The sequence below is a fragment of the Camelus dromedarius genome, chromosome 4, assembly GCF_036321535.1.
Source record: "Camelus dromedarius isolate mCamDro1 chromosome 4, mCamDro1.pat, whole genome shotgun sequence".
In the NCBI taxonomy this organism is placed as follows: domain Eukaryota; kingdom Metazoa; phylum Chordata; class Mammalia; order Artiodactyla; family Camelidae; genus Camelus; species Camelus dromedarius.
In genome coordinates, this window is record NC_087439.1 from 44,385,526 (window position 1) to 44,400,483 (window position 14,958).

Genomic DNA, 14,958 nt, shown 5'->3' on the forward strand with positions numbered 1-14,958 from the left:
CAGCAGGCATAGATTGTGCAAAATAAGAGAAAGAAGCAGGTTCCTCTGAATAGGTATCAGGATAGAGACACTGGAAGAACCTAAAGATTTTATAAAGGCAGAGAATGCAAGAAAAAAAAAGTCTTTTAGAAAAACATCAAGAAAGAAAATGCAATGCTATTGTACTTCACTACTTGACCATGGGATGAACAATATTTACATAATCATAATAAAAGTTGTTAATAGATTTTCAACTTTTAGGAGCCGAGAGTGAAAGCATGAAAGATAATAATTGTTATAAACAAAAGGTAAGCATTTTATATTCTTGAGAATATAAAAGTGTAGTTAATAGGACTTGAGAGGTAAAAAGTGGGACGAAGAGACAAAAACAAAGGTAGAATTGTGAATATTCTCATCTTAGAAAATGAGAATTCAAGAGGTATTATCTATAGGTGACAGAAAAGAAACAGAAGTGTATTGGTTAAATTTATAAACAGAAGTTTTCAAAGTGATATATCTATATTGGGAAGAGATGGGTGAAAGGAGGGGGCGTGGAGAGGGTAAGCTAAATTCCCACCTCTTGAGAATAAGTCAACAGAGTCTAAATTTGTTAAGTCGTGAAATAGCAGCATAAGCATATTATTTACAGGCATTGAGGTAATCACTGGGAGATCTAAAAACATCAAGTGGTTTGAAATGGTGGCCATTGAGCAGAAAAATTGGGGCCAGGGTGGAATAAGGAGTTGCTTTTTATTGGAAATCTTTCTAAATCTATTTTGTACTCCTCCACATATATTATTTGGAAGGACAGAAAGGAAAAAGAAAAGAAGAGAAAAGAGAAAGAAATGCTGTGGAAAACAAGCAACAAAGCCAACCACCAATTCTTCAAATACCTTTTCCGAAGATTTATGCCACATGACTACCAGTTTGACTTCCTTATATTATTTAGACTTTAGCTTTTTGAACCGGGATTGTCTCCAATTTTTCACACTAAATTCCCTTTCTTACTCATTTATCACTGGGTTTCTTATCACCCCCATTTTTTCCATGCCCTGTCATTAGTTTCCTGATTAGTCTGCACTTTCTGCTCCATTTACAGATAAGTGAACGCTTCTGTTAAATATACTCATCTCCAGCTTGGCAGTTTTCTTTGCCTAACTGGTCAGCCGGCCATCTGGAACTAGGGAGAATATAATGTTAAAAACTGGGAGGTAGAATCAGGTCAACCAACAAATGACTGGAACTGGAAAATAGTCATGGGGTAAGTGTCCAAGACAAGCGGTTTGGAGTGAGTCAGGCAAGGTACAATCTTGAAGAGCACCGTGAGGGGTTGGCGACACTCTGCAGAAAGCATAATTCTCAAAAGCGTTTGCATTGCTTACCACCTTCCCTTGGTCAGGATCATAGAAACGTTCCAGCAGCTGAATACTGGTGCTTTTGCCACATCCACTGCTTCCAACAAATGCCAGCGTTTGCCCTGGACTAACAGACACTGACAGACCATTCAGAACTTGGACATCAGGTCGGGAAGGATATGTAAATTTACAGTCAACAAAGTCAATCTGCCCCTGGAAATTGTCCTGTGGACAGGGAGATTAGAATTATATAAGCTCCTATTAGAATACTGAATATCAAAAATGCACTTAAATCAGAGTTTTAAATCCTGCTTAAGATACCTTCAACTCCATGCTACCAAAGTGCAAAGTATAAAGACAGCAGTTTAATGAAATGGCATTCTATTCCTTATTCTAGCAGAAGAGGAACAAAGGGAGGTTTGAGCAGTGAATTTAAAGATATTTGATCTCTTATTCCCATTCTCACCTAAGGGGATTTCCTTGACATACATTCTTTGACATTTGCAATGGAAGAGACCAGCTAGAAGATATGGTTACATCACAGAAGCCAGTAACTCTGCAAACTCCTACAGCTCTGTTCCCCCAAAGATTTAAAATAATAAGCATTGCCCTTGAAATTACTTAGACAGAAAGTTACTCGATCCCTGTCCTGCAAAGGTGAATACCTCCAGTTGTACTCTCTGAAGTGTGAGCTCTAGGAATGGATAGACATTTAATAAACCACACAGGGACTTAACTTTTATTGAGCTGAAAGAGAAGTAGGTCATTTGACCAATTTAAAAAGATTTTTGAATTTAGTTAACTTTACTAAAGTTTGGGTTTGTTTTGATCTTGATCTTTTAAACATACTGGGAATATTAAAAATTAGTCAGGGAAGATTTAAAAACACCTTAAGGGACTATCAATTAGAAAAAAGTGATATTTCAGTGAGATCAAATTAATTTTCTGGGGGTCCACACAAGCTAAAACTTGAACCCAGATAAACATGAATTAAATCAGTTATTTCTGGACAAGAAAAACTGGTTTTTCTACATTCCTTACCAGAACATCAGTAGAAATCATGGCAGTTGGTATAGCTTCATTCATTTCAGAACTAAGTGTGTTTTATATTACACAATTTAGCGTTCACTGGATATCATTGCCTTATTTAAATATCTGCTTTCTGAATAATTTTTAATGCTAATGTACCTCATTCCTGTACACTGATAAAACTACTGTCTGTCCTTTCTGAGTGCCTATGAATGAACCCATGTACTGCAGAATTTAGAAGCTAAGTGGTATTGAATAACCAGCCCCAACATCTGTTCTGCACACACACACAGAAGCACAACCCTCCCCCACTGCCCTCCTACCCCCACCTCAGTACTTACCCATTTTTCACCAGCACTACTGTATACCTTGATTGTGGGTCGTCTGTCCAGCAGTTGAAAAAAGCGTGCAGCTGAGATTTTAGCTTTGGCATAACTCGGGGTGTAAGAGGAGGCTCTTCCAAGAGCTGTTGCACTCAGTACAACTGAAGAGATCACCCTGCAAGGGACAGACATCCGGGTAGAGATGGTTGTGGTGTGGTTGGTGTGATGGCTTAAGAGGCAGGAATTTGGGGTCCTGCCCCAGTTCTGCTAGGAGGGGACTGAACACCCTTGAGCAGGTCACTTCAGACTGTCTGGAATGGGAGGTTGGAGAGATTAGCAGTTTTCAGATAGTGTTCTAAGAAGAAAGGAGGAGGGGAAGATTGAACAAGGGGGGCTCAGTCCTACAAACCCTGCTTCAACTACAACAGCCTTTTTTAAAAAAATTGAGGGAAAAAAAAAGATGACTTTGGGGGAAAAAGAGAGGAGTTTGAAAGATCACCAGATTGGGCTGAATTTTTACATTAACATTCTATGAATCTATGATGAGTAAAAGACATTGATTGGTAACATGAGCATCAATTCTGTACCAAGCATGCATGCAGTTCATGTTTCAGACAGCTTGAGAAATATGTGATTGCCTGGAACCTTCTACTTGTCCCAGCCTCAGTATGTTCATAATTAATGAGCAAATGAGTGAGTGAACAAGTGAATGATAAACATGGTAAGAAGCAGCCCTTCTGCTGCATAAACTATGCTGCAAGGGCCCCTCCGACATTGTCGACCCGCACAACCACGCACAGAGGCCTGCTTTGGTGACGGCGGTGGCGGTGGGGGTGGGGGGAGGCAGGGCCTTTGTTTTACTGCTCAGTTCACAAGCAGAAATCATTTTAGGCTAGGCTTGCCAACCCAAACATCTCCAGGGATCCAGTTCAAAGCTTAAAGCAATGAAAAGCACCTGGAAAAAAATGGGAAATGATGGAAGGCCATCTTTCAGTTTTTAAAGAGAAGCCAGAAAATCCGGAGTTTTCTGTCATCCCCCAATTTTTACATGGTGGCAAATCATTCTTCAAAAATTTTACATAAGCTAAACAAGTCAACAGTTTGTGATTTCTGGTTTGGGTTGACAGCTGTAAATATACAAAAATTGAGAAAAGAGACTTTCTTGGTTGGGGTGGGTGTAATGGGGCAAGAGAAAAATTTTCTTCTATATTTCTAGAAGAAGATAGGTGAGAAGAGAGAACTCGTGGCTTGGGAATAGGTTTCTGTTGGGACAGATTTCCCTAATGCCCTCCAAGGCTTTCTCAGCATTCACCAGTGCGGTAGATTATGAAAATGCCTGATTCATCCTATTACTCCGTATGCACCTCTTTGCAATCTGATTTTTTGACTCCTCTGTGATACTGCAATTTATATAAGAAATATATATTTTGTCTTCTGCCTGTTCCTGGCACAGAGCCCCTGAACCCCTGGAATTTCCTAAGTTTTGAGAAGATGGAAGTGTCCTTTGTTATGTTATTGAAGAGACTTTCCTAAAGTCTTTAGTTAATCTGAGGGTGGGCCTTGCTGCCAGGAGAGCCAACCACATGATTAGAGGGGTGGAACCTCATGCCTGACCTCAGGGGAGGGGAGAGGGGCTGGAGATGGAGTTCAGTCACCATCGGCCAGTGATCTCATTAGTCAGGGCTATGTAATACAGCCTCCATAAAAACCCAAAAGGACGGGTTCACAGAGTTTTTGGGTTGGTGAACGTGTGGAGATTTGGGGAGAATGGCACTCCTGGACAGGGTATGAAAGCTCTAAGCCCTTCCCACATATGGTGCCCATGCATCTCTTCTACCTGGCTGTTCCTGAGTTATATCTTTTTCTAATAAGCTGGTAACCTAGTGAGTAAAATGTTCCTCTGAGTTCTGTGAGCCACTCTAGCATGTTAATCAGACCCAAGGAGGAGGTCATGGGAAACTTTTGTCTGCAGCTGGTTGGTCAGAAGCATAGGTGACAACCTGGGTTTGCAATGTGTGTGGGTGATTGGGGGAGGGCAGTGTAATAGGATTGAGCTCTTCATCTGTGGGAGGATCCAACATCTCCAGGTAAGTAGCATCAGAATAAATTGAACTGTAGGACATCCATCAGGCGTCAGAGTGTTGTACGAGAGTAGTGTGAGAGTAAAGGAGAAACACGTATTGAATGCTCTTGTCAAAAGACAGATTCCATTCCTCTTTAAGTCTGGGCTTGGACCACTGTCTTTGGTCCAAGAGATATTAGAAAACATGATGCATGCAGAGACTTGGAAAGTGCTTGCACGCTGGGGCTTGCAATCTTCTCTTGCACTTGGAACTTTGAGTTCATAACATGAAGAAAACATGCTCAGCTGCTAAGAGGCCACATGGAGACAGAAGGCCACTCAGAAGCCTGATTGAGTCAGCACAGTCCAGAAGGACCACCCTGACAACCCACAGAATCTTAATAATAAACCTCAGCTGTTTAAGACACCAAGTTTGGGATGGTTTGTTAAGCAGCAAAAGCTAAGGGACAGAACCAGACTATCCTTCCCTAGAGTGTTGATCTTCTGTAACTTTGGCCGGACAGTCCTCACCTGAACACATAGCTGAAATGGAGCCCCTCATTGGGGATTAAGTAGCCTCCATATCTGTAGGAAGCAGAATTAGCGACAAATACTATGCACTGGGAAAAACCAAAGCAGATCCCATAAACGTTTGCTTTCCGGATGGCAGTCTTGTATGGCTTCTCCAGCTCAGTCTCATATGCTTCAATAAACTGCTTCTCCTTTCCAACCCCAGCAACAGTGCGGATATTACTGAGAGCTTCATTTGTAATCTGAAGAATGAAAAAAAGTTTTAGAAATAAGAGAGCAGAGATAACTAGTTTCATGACATTTTCAACTGTTACATGGATTAGACTACTGGTGCAAATTTCAGAACACAGTACAAATTAGAGATGGGGACATCATCTGGGAACACAAAGAAGTTGCTGGAGATCAACTGGACCATGAGACATTCTATCAGTTACACTCAAGTTCTACTTGATACTAACGTGACTTTGTTGCCTCTACTTATTGAGGAAGAGAGAAGAGGCAGAAAATGGTACACATGGTTATCCTTAAACACTTCTTAGCCTCTTTGTGAATTCATTTGAAATGTCTAAAATGGTAACTTTAGATGTGTCTGCAACAAAAGATTGAATAATATAAATTTAAAGTATTAGATTCTATTTCTTAAAAATTAATCTGCATAGTAAACAATCTTATTGTTACCAGGGGAAAGAGGGTGGGAAGGGACAAATTTGGGAGTTTGAGATTTGCCAATGTTAGCCACTATATATAAAAACAGATTAAAAAAACAAGTTTCTTCTGTAGCGTACAGAAAACTATATTCAATATCTTGTAATAACCTTTAATGAAAAAGAATATGAGAACAAATATATGTATGTATATGCTTGACTGGGACATTGTGCTGTACATCAGAAATTGACACACTGTAACTGACTGTACTTCATTTAAAAAAATTAATCTGATCAAATATTAGGTAAAATAAATTAAAATTAAGTATAAAGTTTATCTTTTAGTTGATACTATAACTTTGTATTCATTTCAATCCATGGGTAAATAATCACTGTTCCTGAATTAGGGTCCTATCCTAAAAAAGGTACAAAACTTGGCTACTCTCCACCATTGGCAGGTGAAATCCTGTGGCTTCTTCCTACTTGGGCAGTGTTCAGATTCTCTCTTTAAAGAGACAAAACCTAGTTTATAGTAAATTTGTTAAAAGGTGAAGGTATGTATATGTGTGTGTGTGATTTCCTATCCCTGGCAAATGTCTATGCCACCATCTCTTCATTTACTCCTGATAACCAGATATTAATTAGGACATCTGTTCAAAGTGCATAGCTAAAACCTAAGTGTATTCGAGACCTACACTGCATGTATCTCATGGTTCTCTTTGGGAAATATGTTTGCCCCAAGTCTAACAGACACTGAAGTGTGAAACGTATAAGTGTGTGCCATGAAAAAATTGATAACTCCTCTCTGTGTGGGCAACATGACCTGGAGAAATCGTTAAGCTGAAAACAAACCAGCAAAACAAAACAGAGAGGAAAGAGAACTATCCTCTCTTGCAAATGAGAATACTACACCAAAATGGGATGTGGAAAAGAATAACTGCTTGAGAGGAAACTGAAAACATGTAACCCTCTGTATTTGCCCCTCTATTTCTCTGCAGCTACTCAGTCTCACAGCATCAGAGGCATATGTGAAAAAGGCTAATGGGAGGTCTCTAATGAATGTTTGTTGGCTAACAGCTTCTTTAAGTCTGTTTGCACTCCTCATTCTCAGCAGTCTGACAGCCACTCAGCCTTAAGTAGTCTGAAAACTGGGTCTGTGAGATTACCTGTCCTGCGACCTCTAGAGCCTCCTTGTCATGAGTGGCAAATCCCATCAACATTCTGGTCTGTACAGCTCCCGATAAAGCCAAGAAGGGGAAGAAGCACACTATGACCAGGCTTAGCTTCCAGCTAAAGAAGAAGGCAATGATCATGGCCACAGTGATGTTAGTGAAGGAATTGACCATCATCCCGATTTGAGAGCCGGTAGCCTGCAAACCAAAAGCAATCACCCAATCTCAGACAGACGGTCTCTGACTAAATATCATTATGTGAAAAGGCTATTTTACAGCAAAAGATAGGTTTTTAAAAATTATTATGATACAATATACATAACATGATGTTTATCATTTTAGCCATTCCTAAGCATACAATTCAGCGGCATTAAATGCATTTGCAATGTTGTATGACCATTACCACATTTATTCCCAAGACTTTTTCACCATCCTTAACAAAAACTCTTTACCTATTAAATAACATGCCTCTTCCTCCCTCTCCCCAGTACCTGTTAACTTCTATTCTATTTCTGTTTCTATGAATTTGCCTATTCTAGGTACCATGTATAAACAGAATCATACAATATTTATCCCTCTGTGTCTAGCTTATTCTGCTAAGTATAATGTTTTCAAAGTCCATCCATGTTACAGCAGGTACCAGAATTTAACTTCCGTTAAAGCTGAATAATATTCCATTGTGTGTATATACCATATTTTGTTTATCCAAAATAAACACTGTTGATGAACACTTCAGTTGTCTCCACCTTTTGGCTATAGTGAATAAAGGTGCTATGAATGTGGGTGTACAAGTATCTGTCTGTGTCCCTGCTTTCAATTCTTTTGGACATACACCTAGGAGTGGAATTAGAAAAAGCCTAGCTCATATGCTAGTTCTATGTTTACCACGGGAGGATCTTTTAAATAATGAACTCCCCTAATGCATTTGAAGGCTGGATTAATAAAAGTCTATTTTATTCACAGATTCTTGGTAGCTCATCTATGGACTAATCTCATTTCATGGGTGTCATAGCTAGAGCAGTCAGTGTGAGATTAATTCCAGTCATAATAAATAACCAATAAAAAGCTCTTTGCAGATTGAAGGATGCAAAAATAGAAGAAATGAGATTATAGTTTATTTTTTTTAATCTAAAGTCGAGAGTAAGGTGAATCAGACACTAGAATACTCGGATAATGAGAGTAAATTTGGTACAAACTTTCTTTAAGCAGTAAGACAACGCATATTAAAACCTTTCAAAATAATCATACATTTTGATCCTGTGATTACATTTTGAGAGTGAAAAATTAATCAAGGATAAGCCATGCTTGATGTAAAATGATATAAATTGCTAATGGGGGGAACAGGGGAAAAAATCTAAATGGGGAATTCTTTAAGAAATGATGATACATTAAAATAATGAATTATGCAGCCATTAAAAGTTTTCTCTGTAAAAGGTGAAAGATTCATACAATCTGAAGAGAAACGTGAGTACGGATGATTGAGATTTGCAAATGTTAACCACTATATATAAAAATAGATTAAAAAACTAATTTTTTCTGTACAGCACAGGGAACTATATTCAATATCTTGTAATAATCTTTAATGAAAAATAACATGAAAATGAAAATACTATACATATGCATGACTGGGACATTATGCTGTATACCAGAAATTGATACACTGTAACTCCCTACACTTCAATAAATAAGTTTTTTAAAAGTTTGCTATAGAAGAATATATAAGAACCAAAATATGCTCACATCAGATTGTTTCAGGGGAAAAACGAAAGATTACAAAATAATATGTAGAGTGTGACCCACAATTTGTGGGAAATACATGTGTATGTAGAAAAAGCCTAGAATGATCAAGATGAAATATTTATAGGAATGTTTCCTTCAGTAAGAGGAGTTCATGTTCTTTTGAAATTCTCCCCTATCATTGTCCACATTGTTGGTTGAACTGGTAGAACTTGAGATACATGGTACAGTACCATCAATCCAATGAATTTTTTCTTCCAAGAGCCTCACAGACAAACCATGACCTTTCTTTTTCCTCTTTTTCTTATTTTTATAGAAAATGAGTAGAGGTTTGGGGAGGCAAATTGAACTTTCATTACTTTAACCCAAATGTCTGGTTTTTTAAAGGTGTAGCCTCATCTTATACACGTGTTTAAGTCCCCTGAACAAGGCTGCAGTTCTGGGCCTTAGAAACCACAGCTTAGTCTCCCTTGGTCAGAAAGGCAGCCCTTTGAATGTGTCAAGATTCTAGATAGCAATCTTTTACGTCTTCCTTTAGGTTCTGGACTGGACTGCTCAGAACAGCTTCTCATTTCCTAAGACTGACTACACCCTGGGCACTTGCGAAAAGGGCTTTTCTCCACACATTCTTTGCTTCCACCCTCCAGGGGGCGCAACTAAATCTTGAGGAATCAGCCTCCGGGGCTAAAAATGATCTGGGAAAGTAGACTGGGAAAGTTCTTCTTAATTGCTAGACTCAGAGGAAATCCAGAACCCTGACAGATTTTGACTGATGCCTTAACACTGATTCTAGGCACTACCTAGGAGACGCTGCTTTAGCTGCTGTTTGTCAGCTTTGGAAATGGGTAAAAATGTGGCTCTGGGTATCCCAATCCCTTGAGTTCCTATTCTGTGGGAAGCACCTACATGATTATCAGAATACACAAAGGAAAATATTCCAGTTACTACACCCCTGGTTCCCCCCCACCAGCTTACCCCTTGAACTTGGGAAGCATCTGTAGCAAGCCTTGTTGTCAGTGCTCCAGGGCTATTTCTGAGGTCATCAAACCAGCCAATGTCTTGCCCTAACATTGCTCTGAAACCCAGTTTACGTAGCCTTTTCGTGAGGAGTTCCCCAGATTTAGCAAAAGCATATCCCTAAAACATAAAGGAGTCTTTAGTGATATTTTAACATGAAAGGCGAGGGGAAATAGCTAAATCACTTACTGAAAAATAAAATTCCTTACCTGTAGAAATTGAGTGCAAAGAGATACACAGCCTATTGCTACAAAGAGCAGGCACACACCATAGATCTGGGACCTCTGTTCTTCTTTGTCAGGAATTGAAAAAGTCTTTGCAAAATAGTAAATATGGAAGTAACTGTATTATTACAAACAATAGCAAAAGAAATCCATTCAAATATGTTTAAAAGAAATTTCTCTTAAAAAAAGGGTTTCACTTTAAACATACCAGCAATTAAACCAAAGTTAACTATGATTATGTGTATTTTAATTCTCTGTGGGAAAGGAATGCGGGTGAATGAAAACAATTTGGTTATGATTTACAGAATTTTTTGTCTTCTTTGCCTGATGTAGGCAATTGTGTTGGCTTTTCTTTGATACAGATGAACAATATGATGAAATGCCTCAAGTTATTTACATAATAAGGCAAGGAGAAAAGGAAGGCAGGAAGGCAGGAAGGAAGATACTAGAGTATCTGAGAATGTTATTCTGGGACAAAACTCAAAGTACTATCATGACCTATGTTTTTTTCCAAATAATAGATGCTGTAAAGACGGTTTTCCCACTCAGGCACCTTACCTATTATTAGTTTCATAAATTATAGATATACAAATAATAGCATCATTTAAAAATCAACTAGCTATCAAGACACTGACTGGAATTGGCTTAGGAGAGAAAAGCTTCCATCCATCTGAGGCTGAAGTTGTTGCCTCTAAAACACCAGAAGCTGAAAACATTTCCCTCAAAAAACTATGGAAACTGTGAATGTTTTTTTTTTCAGCCTGTAGTAAGTGGTAAACTATACTCATAAGTATATTATGAACTTATAGGGACGTGCTCAAGTAACTGAATGGGGACCAAGCTGCTGCAATAAGGAAATGGAGAGAACAGCTATGTATCCCACTGACAGCACCTGATGCTGAGGTAGATTTTAGGTACAACAAAACCTTGCTAATTCAGACTAAGTGAGGGCACTGTGAGAGTTCAGAAAAAGTATTCATTAGAGAGCTGCACAATAAATCCTTACTTATTGCTCTGCATTAATGTAACTAGAACCATGCCAGCAAGCAGTTGCTCAAAGGAAACCATTTATTCAACAAATATTTATCGAGTGCCTGCTAGATGCCAAATAAATCTCCTGAAAACAACGTATACTTTTCCATGAACAAATCCTTTTCTATAAAGCAGAAGTAACCTGTTGAAATCATCACAAATTCCAAAGGGGTGGGAGAAAGGTTCTAAATAAATGAGATATACTGTTTCTAGGACAAAGAGTTTCTAGGGCCTTTGTGGTTCTTAATAATAAAGAATACATTCATTATTAATGAATGAAGTGGGTTCAGAAGACACCACACTATTCATCCCAGCATCGAATAACTCACGTAAGTTTACAGTCTACAAATACAGGGATTTAAAGATTTACCTCAGTTTGGTTTTAAAAATCACTATACAAATCCCCCCAAACCCCAAACTGCCAGCCCAAATGAGACTCAGCTTCACCTTCTTACCACCTGTGTGATGGGGACTAGAGGTATTTTTAATCCTTTAGAGATGAGGGGAAAAAACAGCTTAAAAACATTACCACCAAGAGCCGACCTATCAAAAATGACAAAATCCACTGATGGACAAACAAAAGGTGTGAGGAGAATAAAGCTGGTCCAGCTGTTTGCTTACCCCAAGAATCTGGCTAAATAAAAAGGCATAGAAAGGTGTGACCGTCCCGTTGACAGCGGCACCCACCGACCCTACCAGCATGTAGGGCCATTCTGGAGCATTGATTTTCAGAATCCTCCTAACTGGAGCAGGCTCAATGTCTTCTTCCACAGGAATGTTCTTGTCCTTGAGGGGAGAGGGGGTTACATTAATTATCTAAGTTTTTGCATCTACTCTTTTGTTATACAGCAGACCCTTTGTCATCTACAGATCTGAGTCATGGTTTGATTGCTTATGAGCAACCTCAAAGATCTGTGAAATGCAGAGATTTTGCTATAATTGTGAGAAATGGTTCTGAAGGGCTGGAGATCCAGCTGTGACTCGGATGGACCTGCTCCCAGAGTGTCTGTTCATCTGAAGGTGAGTTTATGGTTCTCATTTCACAGCCGCATATGTATTAACTTTTGGGGAATAATAGATATGTTGGATTTGTAAGAAAAATAAACCCCCAATTAAAAAAAGGTTTTGTGCTACAGTGGTATTTGCATATTTGAGGACTTGTGAAGTTTGCAAGTTAGGTCCTTTACAAATGTCCAAGCTCTATAATTCAGTAACCAACCAAAGTTCTAAGGCAGGCCAGTGCATCGAAACAAGGCAAAATAATTTTAAAAATGCGTTCAGTGGTGTCAACAGCTAACAGTTGCATATTTTCTGCAAGGTTTACTTTAATGAGTGCCCAGAAATAAGTGGTAATCTATTTGGATTTCTAAGTTCTGCATTTTCTTCACAAGGACTAAAAATTAATTGAAAACTTCCCTATTCCGATCATTTTAGCTGTCATTAAAGTGTCAGGGCTGGCACATTTTTATCCTCTTGAAGGCAAATACTATATTCAGAATCTCACCATTTTTGCCATCATTTTCCCTGCTGCAGCTATTATTAAGTGCTTGGTTTTTAGGACCATTATTCAGTAATTTGTTAAATTTATTACCCACTTTATTTGAGAAAGGACTTTAGGGGGCATATATAGATTTGTATTGATTTTTTTAAACTTCTTCTACTAAAACACACTAAAAATGTCTACAGCAAATTGACTTCAAAACTATTAGCACTCTTTCATTAACACACAGTAATTTACCCTTTCGGGAGCTGAATGTCAGGAGCAGATGGCAGAAAAGAACTCCATATACTTTCCTTTTGCTTCCAAAGTCAAAGACTACATTACCATCTCAATTTAAATAAAAGCCTAGTGTCCATGTCATCAGAGTTGCAAGCCAAATAGGATGAAGGATGGCAACTCAGCTGGTGACAGATTTGTCCATTTCAAGTTCTCTCTTGGCCTGCCCTCAACAGTTGCACTTGTGATTACTACTCACTCATGCAGCAAGTCTTCTGTTCAACGATTTCACCTCTGACAGCTTACTCAACTCTAGGAAATCAATGCAGAGAGGAAGAAGGATGCTTGGGAAAGCATGAGTGAAACAGGCGTAGAAAGAACAGGGTTCTTGGATGAGCCCCATGTGGCCACCAGTGGAATACATCACCAAGCACCACAGCTCTCTGGGGGTACAGTTACCTCATTCTGAAAATGGGAGAGCTGGACTAAGTTGTTTGGGGGAGACAATTCTTTATGGGTCTCTTACATTTCTGCACATCTTGTGACAAGAGGCATTGACAACCTGTGTTTAGGCTATTTTTTCAAGGATGTTTGTATAGCATATAGCCTTGGAGGACAGAGAGAGTGTCTCCAACCCAAGAAAAAGGCAGATGGCCTTACTGCCCATTATAAACACGTCAGGTTCTCCAAGCCCAGGATTCCTCCCCTGTAACAACCTGCCCCTACTTTATTTGCTGGTATCAGCTGGCTCTCTTTGCATCAACCTACAAGAAGCAGGGTTGCACTGAGGAACTAGTGCAAATACTGTCCTCTGGCTCCTGCTCTGGCTATGAGTGATAAGCTCTTTTGTCTTGACACAGGGCTCTTTTGTATTCTGCCAGCATCCATGAAATTGTGTTAGATTAACTTGATAGCTTGCAATCGAGCAAAATATCAGATCCTCTACAGTTTTAGGCAGTTCTTGGTGTCCACATCTGGATATATACCAGGCTTACATGGGCTGATGATTAAAAACACGGATACCTGGGTCCCTGCAGCAGAAATTCTAATTTCATAAGCCGAATGTGAATCTGTGTTTTACAAAATACTCCTCAGGTATTTCTGGTGACAAAGCCTAGTTGTGAGCTCCTCAGCAGTATACAATCTCCAAAATCCCTTCCAGAACTAAATGTCTTAGATTCCATGTTTGTATGTTTTGAAAGTGTCAGCTGTGCTATACCATCTAGGACATTAAACTCCAACATGTCCTAGAACCACAGCCCCACGGATGGTTCATCCTCAGCCTGATACGATAGAAGTTTCCCTGGTCTTCTGATACCTGAAGGGATCCCTAAACTGTAACAGCAAAACCGAAGACATTTAAAAACAATATAAAGTACCTTTCATCCAGTAGTTATCATTCCAAGATAAACTAACAAGAAGCAAAATTTATTTTGAATAATTTTCTTTTGTCCCTTTTCACTGAAAGTTTGACTTTAAAGGAAACTATCCCCCAACCTCCCCAAAGATGCAGCTATCAAGACTGAATGATGCAGAAACTAGGAAATCTATCCCTGAGTAACTGACTTTTGATTGACTTTTATGTGATATTGCTAAAAGAGAATAATAAAAGAAAACAAAATACAATTAAAGTCATTATGTACAGAAGGGTTTTTTCCTCTGGGATTTTACAAAGCTAAAGACAAATTTACTTACCAAAAAAAGCTATAAAGCTAAAGATAACATAATAATAATAAATTCACAGAAAATCAGTAACTCACAGAGAGAGAAAAGATTATAAAAGTTTATATATGCTTCCTCACTGCAGAGTTCGTGACTCTGCTGTGGCAATGTCAAGTTGCACAGTGCTCATGTGTTCATCTCATGTAAAGAAATATTCCTCTGGCAGCTCCAGCGCAGGGAGGACAGTGGCTCCTGTTCTTCTTTGCATCCTTAACACAATACCTGGCACATGGCAGGTGTGCAATCAATGTTTACTGGATGAAAGAATGAATGAGGCTTTTATGCCCACGGTGCATATATGCAACAAAACATTTATTGAAAAAAATACTGGTTCAATGCTAGACACTGGGCTTTTTCCAGTTTCCTTTCTTCCTTCCATCTCCTTGCGTAGATCAGGTGAAAATATAACTTCCA

General features: G+C 38.9%; 1 protein-coding gene across 2 annotated transcripts in view; it reads right to left on the bottom strand.

The window, feature by feature from the left end:
- The window catches only part of ABCB11 (ATP binding cassette subfamily B member 11), a 73,116-nt gene that overhangs the window by 7,988 nt on the left and 50,170 nt on the right, over positions 1 to 14,958 (bottom strand). For both annotated transcript variants that reach the window (XM_010982480.3, XM_064484888.1), the window contains 7 exons: positions 11,727 to 11,891; positions 10,059 to 10,163; positions 9,808 to 9,969; positions 7,090 to 7,293; positions 5,280 to 5,521; positions 2,705 to 2,861; positions 1,362 to 1,559 (listed from right to left, as the gene is read on the bottom strand). In XM_010982480.3, coding sequence (XP_010980782.2) covers positions 1,362 to 1,559; positions 2,705 to 2,861; positions 5,280 to 5,521; positions 7,090 to 7,293; positions 9,808 to 9,969; positions 10,059 to 10,163; positions 11,727 to 11,891 — 1,233 coding nt within the window. The remainder of the gene's footprint in view (positions 1 to 1,361; positions 1,560 to 2,704; positions 2,862 to 5,279; positions 5,522 to 7,089; positions 7,294 to 9,807; positions 9,970 to 10,058; positions 10,164 to 11,726; positions 11,892 to 14,958) is intronic.